At 37.9% G+C, this 14,834-nt stretch overlaps 1 protein-coding gene across 1 annotated transcript in view; it reads left to right on the top strand.

The window, feature by feature from the left end:
- Positions 1-14,834, top strand: part of TLL1 (tolloid like 1) — a 288,550-nt gene that overhangs the window by 258,156 nt on the left and 15,560 nt on the right. The window contains exon 19 of the mRNA XM_061140921.1: positions 12,639-12,852. Within this exon, the coding sequence (XP_060996904.1) occupies positions 12,639-12,852 (214 nt within the window). The remainder of the gene's footprint in view (positions 1-12,638; positions 12,853-14,834) is intronic.

Raw genomic sequence — 14,834 nt, 5'->3', positions numbered from 1 at the left:
ATTTTATTTCTGTGGTTTTTTCTCTAATGGCTACCTTCAACATTTTTTTTTTTTATCAGCAATTTGAATGTAATATTTCTAGGAGTGTTGTCTGTCTGTGTAGTAATTTGTCCTTCTGAGAAGTCTCTAAATTTCTCTGTATTGTGATATCTGTCATGAATTTTTGAAAACTCTTGCTCATTATTTCACAATTCTCCTGCTTTATTTTCTCTCTCCTTCTGGGATTCATTTACACATATGTGAGATTGTTTCATATTACCCCATAACTCTTGAATTCTGTTATTTTTTGCCACTCTTTTTGAGTTTGAGTAATTTCTAGAGACCAATCTTAAATTTCAGTGATTGTCTATTCAACTGTCTTCAGTCTACTGATGAGTTTGTCAAAGGTATACTTTATCTCTCTTTTTTTATTTCTAGCATTTCCATTTGATTCATTAGCGGAATTGCAATGTGTGTTGGTCTGCTTAGGTTGCCATAACAAAATATCACAAACTGAATGTCTAAAACAACAAAAATATATTTTCTCACAGATCTGGAGGCTAGGCTTTCGAGATCAAGGTGCTGTGGGGATTGGCGTCTGCTGGGGCCTTTATTCTTCCCTTGCAGATGATTGCTTTATCACTGTGCCCTCACATAGCACTTCATCTGTGTGTATGTGTGTGGAGAGAAAAAAAGAGAGACAGAGAAAGAAAGTGGGTGCTGGTGTCTGTCATCTTCTTATAAGAACATTAGCCCTGTGGGATTAGGCCTCACCCTTATGACCTCATTGGGATTAGGGCTTCAATGCATGAACTTGGCATGGAGGCACAATTCAATTTATAATACCCTCTGCTGAAATTTCTCATTTGATAGATTAAACATAGCGGTCATGTTTGAGTCTGTTCTGACGATTATTTTCTCTCTTAACACTGTGGTTTTTTTCCTTGCTTTTTTGTGTGTCATGTAATTTTTGATTAATCATCAGATAATATGTGTTTAGGGGGCTTCCCAGATGGCTCAGCAAGTAAGAATCCACCTGCAATGTAGGAGACACGGGAGACATGGTTTCCATTCCTTGGTTGGAAAGATCCCCTGGAGGAGGAATATGGCAACCCACTCCAGTATTCTTGTCTGGAAAATCCCACAGACAGAGGAGCCTGGCAGGCTACAGTCCATGGGGTCAGAAAGAGTCAGACATGACTGAGCAACTAAGTAAGCATTACATACTTAACTGTAGAGGCTTTATATCTGGAAATGTACACAGGTCAGGCTGTGTTAGGCTGTTAGTGAAGATGTGTATATGGGAAGGGATATTGCTGAGTCAATATAGTCAGTAATCAGCTGAGCTTGGGTTGTCTTTATCCTGCGATTACCTTCAGTGGACCATTGGCTTTTAATTCCTTTGTTTTAGCTTGGAGGCTGAATTTTCAGATGCATTTTCTCAATATTTCATCTTTAGCTTTAACGTCCTCATTCATGTCTACCACAACTATATACCTCTTCAGACTATTTTCAGTCAACCAGTGAAAGACTGCAGTTACATGCTTCTTGGTACTTGGTAGTCTGGTGGTGAGAGAAAGGGGTTCTCCACCTCAGACAGGATCTATTTTTAGGTGTTAGAAATATCCTTTCCCAGTGGTCTTGCCTCTTCTCTTCCTGACAGCCAAACTGCATCTCATATCTCTGGCTGATCTTCTGTGGGAGAGTCTTTTTGTTTGTTTGTTTTTTACTTACCTCTCCTATGTGTTAGAAGGTCTCTGGTATTATTGGAGTAGGCTCCTGGGTCCAAGACTTCCCCAGTTTTATTTGTTCATGTGTTTTTCACCTTTCTACAGGGAGTCTACATGTTTGCCCTGGTGGTGACAGGTTTTCAACTCCTCCCCCAGAAGCTTATTTCATTTTCCACAGAAGGGTTGCAACAGGACTTCATGCTTTTCTCCCAGAAGTGACCACTTTCCCATCCAAGCCTGAAATAGCAAGGAAGGTACTTGTCTGTCTCCTGCTCTTCCCACATCTTTCTCATGAGCAGGAGATTGAGGTCCATGGGGAAGAGCGTGCATGTGTGTAAAAACTCCTGTGTCTACAGATCTTAGGATGTTGCATTTGACTCCACACCTGACCTTTACAGTATATCACAATTGTAGCTAAATGCATCTAACTTAGTTAATGGCACCCTAACTGTCTTATCACCGGTGAGCAGATGCATGTGTCTCATCTTTCCTTGACAGGGCCTGAGAGTGAGTGGACTGATATTACGTGTTTGACCAGTGACTTTGGCTCTTTGACATGTACAGCCAAGTTGTGATTTTGTTTACATAGGTTTTTCTGGTAAGGTTGTTGTTGTTCAGTGGCTGAGTCATGTCTGACTGTTTGCAGCCCCATGGACTGCAGCACACCAGGCTACCCTGTCCTTCACTGTCTCTCAGAGCTTGCTCAAACTCATGTCCATTGAGTTAGTGATGCCATCCAACCGTCTCATTCTCTGTCATCCCCTTCTCCTCTTCAGTTCAGTTCAGTTCAGTTCAGTGGCTCAGTTGTGTTCGACTCTTTGTGACCCCATGAATCACAGCACGCCAGGCCTCCCTGTCCATCACCACGTCCCAGAGTTTAATCAAACTCATGTCCATCGAGTCGGTGATGCCATCCAACCATCTCATCCTCTATCGTCCCCTTCTCCTCCTGCCTCCAATCCCTCCCAGCATCAGGGTCTTTTCCAATGAGTCAACTCTTCGCATGAGGTGGCCGAAGTCTTGGAGTTTCAGCTTCATCACCAGTCCTTCCAATGAACACCCAGGACTGATCTCCTTTAGGATGAACTGGATGGATCTCCTTGCAGTCCAAGGGACTCTCAAGAGTCTTCTCCAACACCACAGTTCAAAAGCATCAATTTTTTGGTGCTCGGCTTTCTTCACAGTCCACGTCTCACATCCATACATGACCCCTGGAAAAACCATAGCTTTGACCAGATGGACCTTTGTTGGCAAAGTACTGTCTCTTCTTTTTAATATGCTATCTAGGTTGGTCATAACTTTCCTTCCAAGGAGTAAGCATCTTTTAATTTCATGGCTGCAATCACCATCTGCAGTGATTTTGGAGCCCAAAAAAATAAAGTCTGACACTGTTTCCACTCTTTCCCCATCTATTTCCCATGAAGTGATGGGACCTGATGCCATGATCTTAGTTTTCTAAATGTTGAGCTTTAAGCCAACATTTTCACTCTCCTCTTTCACTTTCATCAAGAGGCTTTTTAGTTCCTCTTCACTTTCTGCCATAAGGGTAGTGTCATCTGCATATCTGAGGTTATTGATATTTCTCCCGGCAATCTTGATTCCAGCTCGCGCTTCTTCTAGCCTAGCGTTTCTCATGATGTACTCTGCATAGAAGTTAAATAAGCAGAGTGACAATATACAGCCTTGACATACTCCTCTTCAATCTTTCCCCAAATCAGGGTCTTTTCTAATGAGTTGGCTTTTTGCACAGGTAGGGTAGAGTAACACTAGTCCCAGCATTCTATGATATATCCAAGAAGAAATGGAACTTCTAATATACCTCAACTTGAAAATATGTTAATAATTTTATTTGTTCACAATTATATACCTGTCAGCTTATTGAGCATCCCTTTCAAACTCTAGGATGGTCTGCTTCTTCACAAATTACAGGCAAATATTCCACGTGAAGATCAGGAAACAGTCTGGATTCAACAATAATACTTGCTAGTATCCTAAGAAGATAATTTTTAGAAGGAAAATAAGAGCTTTAATGCAAGTACTGATCTTTTTTTAAGTATTTGACTTCGTGATTTTGTAGAAGTTGTTGCAGTCTAAGGCAGATTTTGTCAACATTAACATGTATCAGAATTACCTGAAAGATTTGCTAAAACACATTTTGCCATTCTGAGGTTTCTGAATCAGAGCATAATATTGATTCTACTCTCTTACATCATTAATCATGTTCATATAAAATCTGACTCACAATATCACTCCAACAATCAGTATCAGCAGAAAGTGTGTAACAGATTTGCTACCAACAAGTTTATTTTAATGCTATACTTTCTAACTCTTACCATTTTGGCATTATTGTTCCTTATGTTTACTATTATTGTCTCCTTGCTTATAATATAATTGTTAATGAGTCTTATCTACTTTATAACTGAAATCACTATTCTGTTGCAGATATCAGCCAATGTACATTTGGCTAACCCTTGTTGTAATATTCAAACCAACCAACCACCTACCTATATATTATATTTTTGACATTTATTATATGGAAGATTTGATCAAGAAAATACAGAGTTTAAAATAAATGCATTGATTTCTTTAAGATCCTTAATTTTAATGGAGGAACTTGAATCCAAACTAAATTTGGAAAGTAGATTCCAAGGAAACTTGGAAAATTCTAAAATCTATTAATCCTGTTATTTCAAGAGCTGCTGATGGATACTGAGTTCCAAGTTAGTCTCTTTATAGACCAGGCAAAAAGAAAAGGCAAAGGGAAGCTGTGGTGGCCCCATGTGTGCCATGGAGCTTATTTACAACTTACAGTTATTCCTCTTATGTTAGGCTGCACGGAAAAGTAAGAAAACTTTTAGAAGTATTTTATTATATAAAAGCAAAGAAAAAGGACTTTTCCCTGAAAACAATTCCATGACACATTTTAAAAACAATTTTGAGAGGCTTATTCTTCTTTCTTGGAGAAGGAAATTGCAACCCACTCCAGTGTTCTTGCCTGGGAAATCCCATGAACATATTCATTAATTTTTGTCTTTAAATAATGATTTTTCTGTTATAAAACAGAATATTAATATTAAGTAGAATTGTGTGTATGAGTGAGTATATCAGTTCTTGAGGATTTCTTGTATTCTTGCACATACTTTCTCTTATATTTATAAGACCCTGGAATATTATCTTTGTATAAATGCAGTAAGCTAGAGAACTGGGATCCAAAGAGCCTGGGAGTGTCATTTTTTAAAAATTCTAAGATAGTCACTCTCTCATATGAAATTCTACAAATAAAATTATGAACGTTCTTAGGTTTTCCATTTCTTGAAAGTGCTCTCCAAATAGTAAAATATAGCTTGACTGGGCACATTTGTACCTCCTAAAAATGTATCTGGTTGAAGACTGTGTGTATAGTTCCCAGTGGTTTCATAGTGGTATCTTGTATTTTAGCTGAAGTTGATGTCATGAATGACACATCAATAAGGAAGCAGTCCCAGGCAGTTTAGATAACTTGGCAAGTTTATACAGATGGTAGGGGCCTAATTACCTTCAGGCACAGGCATTCTATCTCTACAAAAAAATCTTATTCTGCCTTATAACATCCTACATCAGAGAAGAAAGAGATCCATAATTGCTGTGTACACTTACATAATAATTTAAATAGAAAATAATGTTTCCTATTATGATTAGGAATATTTACTAGAATAAAATCCTAACAAAGTTACAATGATTAAATAAATTATTAAGCAAATGTATGCATCAGGGAAATATGGAGGGATTAGAAACATACATTTTGGTTGCAAAAGACTTGTATCTAGATCCTAGCACTTCTACTTACTAGTTGTGCTATCTTGGAAGATACTTACCATTTTAAAACCTTAATTTCTTCATCTGAAAATTGAAGCTGCTGCTTACTCAGATTTTGTGTATATAGACATGAACAACTTGTATACAAAGTATTTGGCACAGTACTTTATTAAGTGCCAATAAACAATGATGTATGATAGAATAATATGACAAAATAATTTAATTTTTTAAATTTTTATTAAAAATTCAACCATAGTCAAGTGTGTGTGTAGCGTTATCAGTTCGAAATTCAGTACTTAGTGATCCACTAATTGTTTAGTAAGATACTGTTTAGTCTCCATGTGTTTGTGGTTTTTTTTTTTGTGTGTGTGTGTGTTTGTGGTTTTTTGTAGTTTCTTTCTTTGTAGTTGATTTCTAGTCTCAAAGTATTGTGGTCCATAAAGATGCTTGAAGTGACTTCAATTTTGTTAAATTTACTAAGACCTGTTTTATAGCCTAGCATGTGACCTATCCTGGAGAATATTCCATGTGCACTTAAGAGTGCTTTCAGATGGATCTGGTCTAATGGGCCATTTAAGGCCAATGTTTCTAGTTTGATTTTTCATCTGGATCATCTGTCCATTGATGTAAGTGAGGTGTTATTGTTATTGTGTTATTGACAAACTTTTCATTTGGTAATTTTATTGTTTCTAGTTATGGCCTTGTCTTTTTCACCTAGACTATTTCCTTTAACATTTTTTGTAAAACAGGTTTGGTGGTGCTGAATTCTTTTAATTTTGCTTTTCTCTAAAACTTTCAACTTATCCATCAAGTTTGAAAAAGAACTTTTCTGGGTAGAGTATTCTTGGCTATAGATTTTTCTTTTCTTTCATCACTTTAAATAAATCATGCCACTCCTTTCTGGCCTGCAGAGTTTCTGCTGAAAAGTCAGCTGATAGTCTTATGAGAGTTTCTTCTAAGTTTGTTGTCATTCAGTTGCTAAGTCATGTTCAACTCTTTGCAACTCCATGGACTGTAGCAAGCTAGGCTGTCCTCCACTATCTCCCAGAGTTTGCTCAAATTCATGTCTATTGAATTGGTGATGCTATCTAATTGTGTCACCCTTCTGCTGCCCTCTTCTCCTTTTGCCTTCAGTCTTTCCCAGCATCAGGGTCTTTTCCATTGAGTCAGCTCTTTACATCAGGTGGCCAAAGTATAGAGCTTCAACTTTAGCATCAGTCCTTCCAATGAATTTTCAGGACTGATTTCCTTTAGGATTGACTGGTTTGATCTCCTTGCAGTCCAAGGAACTCTCAAGAGTCTTCTCCAGCACCACAATTCAGAAGTATCAATTTTTTAGTACTCAGCCTTCTTTATGGTCCAACTCTCACATCTATACATGACTACTGGAAAAACCGTAGTTTGACTATACAGACATTTGTCAGCAAAGTGATGTCTCTGTTTTTTAAATATGCTGTTTAGGTTTGTCATACCTTTCCTTCCAAGAAGCAAGTATCTTTTAATTTAATGGCCTGGTATGTTATTTGTTGCCTTTCCCTGCGGCTTTTTATAGTTTCTCTTTTTCTTTTTGTCATTTTAATTACAATGTGTTTTAGACATTTAGTATGTTATAGACTTTCCATACTTCCTGGACTCTCTGGACTATTTCCTTTCCCATGTTAGGAAAGTTTTCACCTATTATATCTTCAAATATATTATCAGCCCCTTTCTCTTTCTCTTCTCCTTCTGAGACAGTAATACTAATATTAGTGCATTTGATGTTGTCCCAGAGGTTTCTTCAGCTGTCCTCATTTCTTTTCATTCTCTTTTCTTTTCTCTGTTCATCGCCAGTGATGTCTACTACTCTTTCTTCCAGCTTTCTGTTCTGCTTCTCTATCATTTATTCTACACTTGATTCCTTCTAGTGTGTTTTCAGCTATATTTTTCCAGCTATATTTTTCATCTCTGTCTGTCATTTATATTTTCTAACTTATTAAAAACTTCTAACTTTTTATTGTGCATCATTCTCCTCCCAAATTCTTTGATCATTTTTACCATCTCTACCTTGAACCTTTTCTCAGGTAGATTGCCTAGCTCCACTTCATTTAGTTCTTCTGGGATTTTTATCTTATTACTTCATCTGGAACATGTTTGTCTGTTGCTTTGTTTTATCTAAGTTGCTGTTTTTATTTTTCTGTATCTAATAGTTTGGATCTATTTCCTGATCTTGGAGAAGTGACCATTTGCAGGAGGTGTCCTGTGTGTCCCAGCAGTGCACTCCCTTCTCATCACCCAAACTATATGCTCTAGGGGATCTCCCTATTAGGGCTGTGTGAGTCTTTTAGTTGTGGCACATGGAATATATGGGTGGCCTGTTAGGCTTGGTTGACCCTGGGTCTGGTTGATAGCTTGGACCTGCCTTGTATGGAGGCTACTGGCTGTTCCACACAGGGGCCTGGTCATAAGGTGGCCAGCTGCAGAATCCAGGGTGGCCCAAGGCTAGAGCTGGCTCACTGATGGGAAGAGTCCATAAGACTTCGGGGTTGTAGCCCACCCACTGGTGGGTGAAATCTGTCCCGGTGTTAGTGCAGGACTACTGGCAGGCAGAGTCAGGCTCTGGACTCTGGTTCCAGGGTCCAGGAATCCCAGAGGTCACTGGTAGGAGGAGTGGGGGCAGTTCCTGAAACAAGTGGGTACTGACTCTTGGGATGTCCCGGAGTTTGTGCTGGCCTGCTAGTGGGCTGGGGTCAGGCTGGCCCCAGGGCAGGGTTTGGCCTACTGTGACAGATTAGGCCCACAGGTTATAGGATTGTGACTTTCTTGCATCTGTTCTCTGTTCTCTGATAGGTAGAGCTGGCCCTCTGCTGGGCAGGGCTGTGTCCAGAGTTGGCTGTGGGCTCAGGAAGACTTTAAGCACCCTGTGTGCTGATGGGTGGAGCCAGTCAACATATTAATGAACATAACTGTGTCCCAGAAAAAGTTTAATTATTAAAAAACAGGCTTCAAGTCAGATTTCTTCTGTGGGACTTAGTTTGCTGACTTGAACTAAGAAATTCACATATAAAAAAGTTTGAAATCATGTAATTATAAGTGTTTGCCCTCATTTCCCCTGAAAATCACAGAAGGTGAAAGTATTTGACTTTACTTTCTATGGTAGGCAGAATGATGCTCCCCATCCTCCAAAGATCACCATCTCTTAATTCTCAGGACCTTTGCATACATTATCTTATATGTCAAAAGGCACTGTGGTTAAATCAAAGGTCTTCAGATGAAAAGATTATCCTGGAATATCTAGATGGGCTTGAAGTAATCTTAATGGTCCTTACAAGAGGGAGCCAAGTGTTATACAGTTGGATCTGAAGATGGAGGAAGCAAACATGAGCCTAGAAATGAGGGGAGCCTTTAGATGCTGAAGAAAATCTAAGGAAACAGATTCACACCAAGGACCCCCAGAAGCAGCATAGTGCTTCCTCACCCACTTTAGACCACTGACTTCCACAGTTCTAGCACAATAAAAGTGTATTGTATTGAGCTACTAAGTGTGTGGTAATTTCCTGGAGCAAATTTGCTGGAGGAAGCCGATATATTTACCTTGTTTCTGGAGTTTGTGTTTGTGTGTGTGTGTTAATCATTAAATGTTAACTGCATCATAATATTTTTAAAGTAAAAGAAACCTTGGCTGAAAGATACTTGGAAAAAGTCTTCCTTTTAGAAAAGGGATAAAGTTCTAAATGAATAAAGGGATAGTGTTTTAGCATTCCTGGCTTTACCATGTCTTTGTCCTGAAAGTCTCTACTGATCATTAAATTTTTGGTAGTTTTTTCATATTCTTAATTACTCTACACTTAAAAAAATTTAAACAACTGAAAAAAGATCTAGGCGTAGGATCACATAGCAATAGGCTAATATACTTGTGCCATTTTAATTTTATGTATTGTATCCAAGCTTTGCTAAGTTGTAGTTTACAGCTTCATATGTGGGATATTTAGAAAACAAAACACTCACAGTGATATATAATTCTCCACCATAAATCTGTTATAAGTGTATTTGATCACTGTTGTCAGAAGACTGGGGTTTAATTCAATTGTGCCATTGTTTTCCAGTGGCCTCTAATCCTTCCAATATCTTGAGGAAAACCAAATGAGAACCAAAGTTCTCATCAAAGACAGGAAAATGCAAAGGATAGATAGAATGAGGGAGATCTGAATTTCATTTCACAACTGCTCACATTGTATCAGTCTCTTTAATTCTCTAAGTTTATAGTCACCCTGGCTAAATTTTATTTCCACATTAAGTACTATTATTTTATTATCTTGTCCTCTCTGAATGTCTGTGGAGACTTTGAGTGGCCTTATCCTTTAGCTAGTGCTTGTATTTTCAGTAAAAGTACCTCTGGGGGTGGTTGAGTCTCTAAGTTGTGTCCAACTCTTGCTACCCCATGGACTGTAGCCCACCACACTCCTCTGTCCAAGAGATTTTCAGACAAGAATACTTTTTCAGGCAAAAGTACCTCTTTGTTGTTGTTGTTGTTGTTGTTCAGTCACTCATTTATTCCAACTCTTTCCAACCCCATGGACTGCAGCACACCAGACCTCCCTGTCCATCACCAACTCCCTGATGCCATCCAACCATCTCATCCTCAGTCATCCCCTTCTCTTCCTGCCCTCAATCTTTCCCAACATCAGGGTCTTTTCTAATGACTTGGCTCTTTGCATCAGGTGGCCAAAGTATGGGAGCTTCAGCATCAGTCCTTCTAATGAATATTCAGGATTGATTTCCTTTAGGATTGACTGGTTTGATCTCCTTGCAGTCCAAGGGACTCTCAAGAGTCTTCTCCAATACCACAGTTCAAAAGCATCAGTTCTCCCGTGCTTAGCCTTCTTTATGGTCCAACTCTCACATCCATACAGGACTATTGGAAAAAAACAGAGTTTTGATTATATGGACATTTTTTGGCAAAGTAATGTGCATGTGAAGGGGTTTTGTATGGAAGCCTGGCTGGAAGCTAGGAAGGTAGATTAGGCTTGCTTGGATGTTCCAAAAAAGCACAGTTATTCTTTCCAGAGCTTAAAATGAAATGTTAATTTTGTTTCTTTTGAATGATTCCCTTTAAATGATTTAGAATTTCTTACTACTCACTCATTTTGGTCTCTCTAAAACACTGATCATTAACCTTAAAATCATAGAAGTATAATAATGGAGTGAATAAGGTTTAAATGTTTGAATACCAAACTGTCTTGTAAAGTCTGAGTGCAGATGCTTAAGAAAGGTATTTAAAATTCCCCCCAAATGAGGGCAGTGTTTCAGCAGAAATCAGAGTTCGTTATAGCTCCACACATCAACTTTTCTGTCCTGTCTTCATTGTAAATTTGAAGGATTTGGGGGGAATTTTTTTTTGAGAATCTAAGTGTCTTCGGGAGGCACACTTCCATGGCATTGATTCTTGGTGACTGGAAATTTTCACATTCTGCATCATTTAGACATAGAGATCCATGCCTCAGAATTTGTGATAGAGTAAAAAACAATAAATTGTATATCTTACTTTACCTTTGGGGATTCTAAAGTCAGTTTTTTTTAAATTTTCCATTTTTCCATGGACTCCATTTTATGGCCTAGAAATATTTCATATTAACACAAAGTCACTATATATGGAGATGTCTCTACATGTATGTCTCTAGCATATTACAGGGCAGATTTATGAGATTTCAGCATGTGAATTAGTCATGTTTTGCTTGTGTGTGGTAGAGCATTTGGGTTAAGCTGGCTTCTGGAAAAGGACCACCCAATCTTTGCAACTGACCTTACAAGCTGCTATTAATTCAAGGGGAAAATTAATCAATACTTTAATTAATGAGAGTTATTTGCATTACTGAGAATGTATCAGCTACACAAACTGCTTTATCTGACTCTTACAAAATCAGTCAGATTCTGTTAGTAATTTGATAAAAACCTGAAGTCAGTTGGTTCCCACCAATTGTCAACATAGCCCCTAGCCCACTAGCTCAATGCCACCTTCTGTGGTATTGCTCTGTTCTGTAAAACAGATGTTATGATTTACTCAGACATCCTGTATTTCACTAGAGATTGAAGTAGCCCATTAGTTATCTCATTCACTTCATTTTCAATGGACCAATCAATGGACCACACCTGTGGTCTGTAAATTCTGATCCTATTTTTAACTTTTACTTATAGGATAAGCTTTAGAATGTCATTACTCCCATCATTCTTAAAGTTTTCTCTTCTACACAGTGGGTTTCTTTGCTCTTTATATTGATAGATGAATGCTTCCAAAGTCCATTCCAAAGAGACAATTATTTGACATGCAACAGTTTTCAGGTGTTATTTCCCTTTATAGAATATTTTTCTTAGTATTTGGAAGCTAAAAAAGAAAAAACCCTCTGGATGAAATTAAGCTGATTTTCTCTTATTGTTCTGTTAAGAGTTACAAACTCAGAATAAAGTATCATTTTGCTATTATAACCTGTCTAGTTTCTGGAGTAGACTTAATTGCAATGGTAGAATTAGTTGCAATAGTCAAATAGAATTTCACATGATATTATTATATTGTTTTCCTCATTACGTCTTCTTAGACTCTATATTCTATTGATTTCACAACCCTTTTCAATAATGTGCTAGATAGATTAAATGATTTTCAAACCCTGAAAATATTTTTTCAATTAATTAATTAATTAATTTTAATTGGAGGATAATTACTTTGCAATACTGTGATGGTTTTTGCCATGCATGAACAAAAATTTGTCACAGGTACATATATCTCCCCCCCATCCTGAGGCCCCCTCCCACCTGCCTCCCCACCCTATACCTCTAGGTTGTCCCAGAGCACCAGCTTTGGGTGCCCTGCTTCATGCATGGAACTTACACTGGTCATCTATTTTACATATGGTAATATATATGTTTCCATGCTATTCTCTCAAATCATCCCACCCTCGCCATTTCCCACTGAGTTCAAAAGTCTGGTCTTTACATCTGTGTCTCCTTTGCTGTCCTGCATGTAGGATTGTCAGTACTGTCTTTTTAAATTCCTTGTATATGTATTAAAATATAGTATTTGTCTTTCTCTTTCTGCTGCAAAGAAAAGAACCCATTTTGAGTGATGTGTGGCTTTATAAATGTTCTTTTTTTCTTTCTTAATAGGCCTTTACTGAATTTGAGATTGAGCAGCATCAAGAATGTGCTTATGATCACTTGGAAGTATTTGATGGAGAAACAGAAAAATCACCAGTTCTTGGACGACTGTGTGGGAACAAGATACCAGAGCCCCTTGTGGCTACTGGAAATAACATGTTTATTTGGTTTGTCTCTGATGCATCTGTTCAAAGAAAAGGTTTTCAAGCCACACATTCTACAGGTGAGTAAATTAGGTGATGCTTCTCTTTCCTGAGTAAGTACCAAGTTTCTCTTCTAGGGAAGGCAGGGTATTTCTAACAGGATCAAAAGAAATCCCACTGAAACATTGTATGAAATATTTGAGGACCATGTAGCAACCTACCTAAATATCTTTGTAGTTGTTACTTAGTCACTAAATTGTGCCCTACTCTTGTGACCCCATGGGCTGCAGCCCAGCAGCCTCCTCTGTCCATGGGATTTTCCAGGCAAGAATACTGGAGTGGGTTGCCATTTTCTTCTCCAGGGCATATTCTCAACCCAGGGATCAAACCCACATCTCCTGCCTTGGCAGGCAGCTTCTTTACTGCTGAGCCAAAAGGGAAGTCCTACCTTTGTAGCTCAATATTCAAAAAACTAAGATGATGGCATCTGGTCCCATCACTTCATGGCAAATAGATGGGGAAACAATGGAAACAGTGACAGACTTTATCTTCTTGGGCTCCAAAATCACTGCAGATGGTGACTGCAGCCATGAAATTAAAAGATGCTTGCTCCTTGGAAAAAGAGCTATGACCAACGTAAACAGCATACTAAAAAGCAGAGACACTACTTTGCCAACAAAGGTCCATCTAGTCAAAGCTATGGTTTTTCCAGTAGTCATGTATGGTTGTGAGAGTTGAATTATAAAGAAGGCTGAGCACTGAAGAATTGATGCTTTTGAACTGTGGTGTTGGAGAAGACTCTTGAGAGTCCCTTGGACTCCAGGGAGATCAAACCAGTCCATCCTAAAGGAAATCAGTCCTGAATATTAATTGGAAGGACTGATGCTAAAGCTGAAGCTCCAATATTTTGGCCACCTTATGGGGAGAACTGATTCATTGGAAAAGACCCTGATGCTGGGAAAGATTGAAGGCAGGAGGAGAAGGGGACGACAGAGGATGAGATAGTTGGATGGCATCACTGACACAATGGACATGAGTTTGAGCAAGCTCTGGGAGTTGATGAAGGACAGGGAAGCCTGGCGTGCTGCACTTCATGGGGTTGCAAAGAGTTGTACACGACTGACCTACTGAACTGAAGCTGGAACTGGATCTTTGTAGCTGTTGCACTAATTAAAAGAAACACAGTAGTTTGATCTGATTCATAATCAAGAAATGAGCTATCAGGGAAGCCCCAAAGATCAAGAAAACTACCTCTTTATATTTATAAGGTGTATTCCATGTTAATTTTGGCAAGTTGATTTATGTATTTAATAGATAAAGTCTGTAGCTTGAAATTGGAAATTTTTGTTTTTGCTAAAATCCTACCTGATTAGTTAACTTTCACATTAATATTTTTATCAATGTGGTATGATTAAGAAGAACTATGTTAAATATTTATATGGTGTATTCCATGTTAACTTTTGAAATTCAATTTATATGTTATATTTAACAGATAGAAATCTATAGCTAGAAATTCAAAAATTTTGTTATTGCTAAAATCCTAAAGAGCAACTAAAAGTTTGTGCTTTACCTATTAGCTAATTTTCACATTAATATCTTCTTGTGATTCAAAGTTTGAATTCAACTCTCTATTTACAGAGCCTAACTTTTTCACTTTTATTTGGTATGCAATATGATATTTTTCCTAACCCTAATCCCTAATTTGACCATTACAGATCAAATGTCAGCTATAATGGAAGTTTTTAAGAAATAAAATATAGTTTAGACAAATATGAAAAATTTTAGGTAAAAATATAAAATAACTGTTTTTTAATTTGGAGCAAAGTTGACAATATATTCCATGAAGTCCAGTAAGTGTCCTTTAAAATCATTCAGTTGTACATACTTACTGAAGTTGCTTGGCCTGTAGTGACACCTGCTGCCAGCTTTTTTTCTTTTTTCATTTATTTTTATTAGTTGGAGGCTAATTACTTTACAATATTGTAGTGGTTTTTGTCATACACTGCTGCCAGCATTAATGCATTAACTGTTGAGACACCAGGAGAAAACTGTCGCTTCAGTC

The sequence above is a fragment of the Dama dama genome, chromosome 5, assembly GCF_033118175.1.
Source record: "Dama dama isolate Ldn47 chromosome 5, ASM3311817v1, whole genome shotgun sequence".
Taxonomy (NCBI): domain Eukaryota; kingdom Metazoa; phylum Chordata; class Mammalia; order Artiodactyla; family Cervidae; genus Dama; species Dama dama.
The sequence above is the reverse complement of the archived record's forward strand: the minus strand, read 5'-3'. Positions and strand labels throughout refer to the sequence as shown.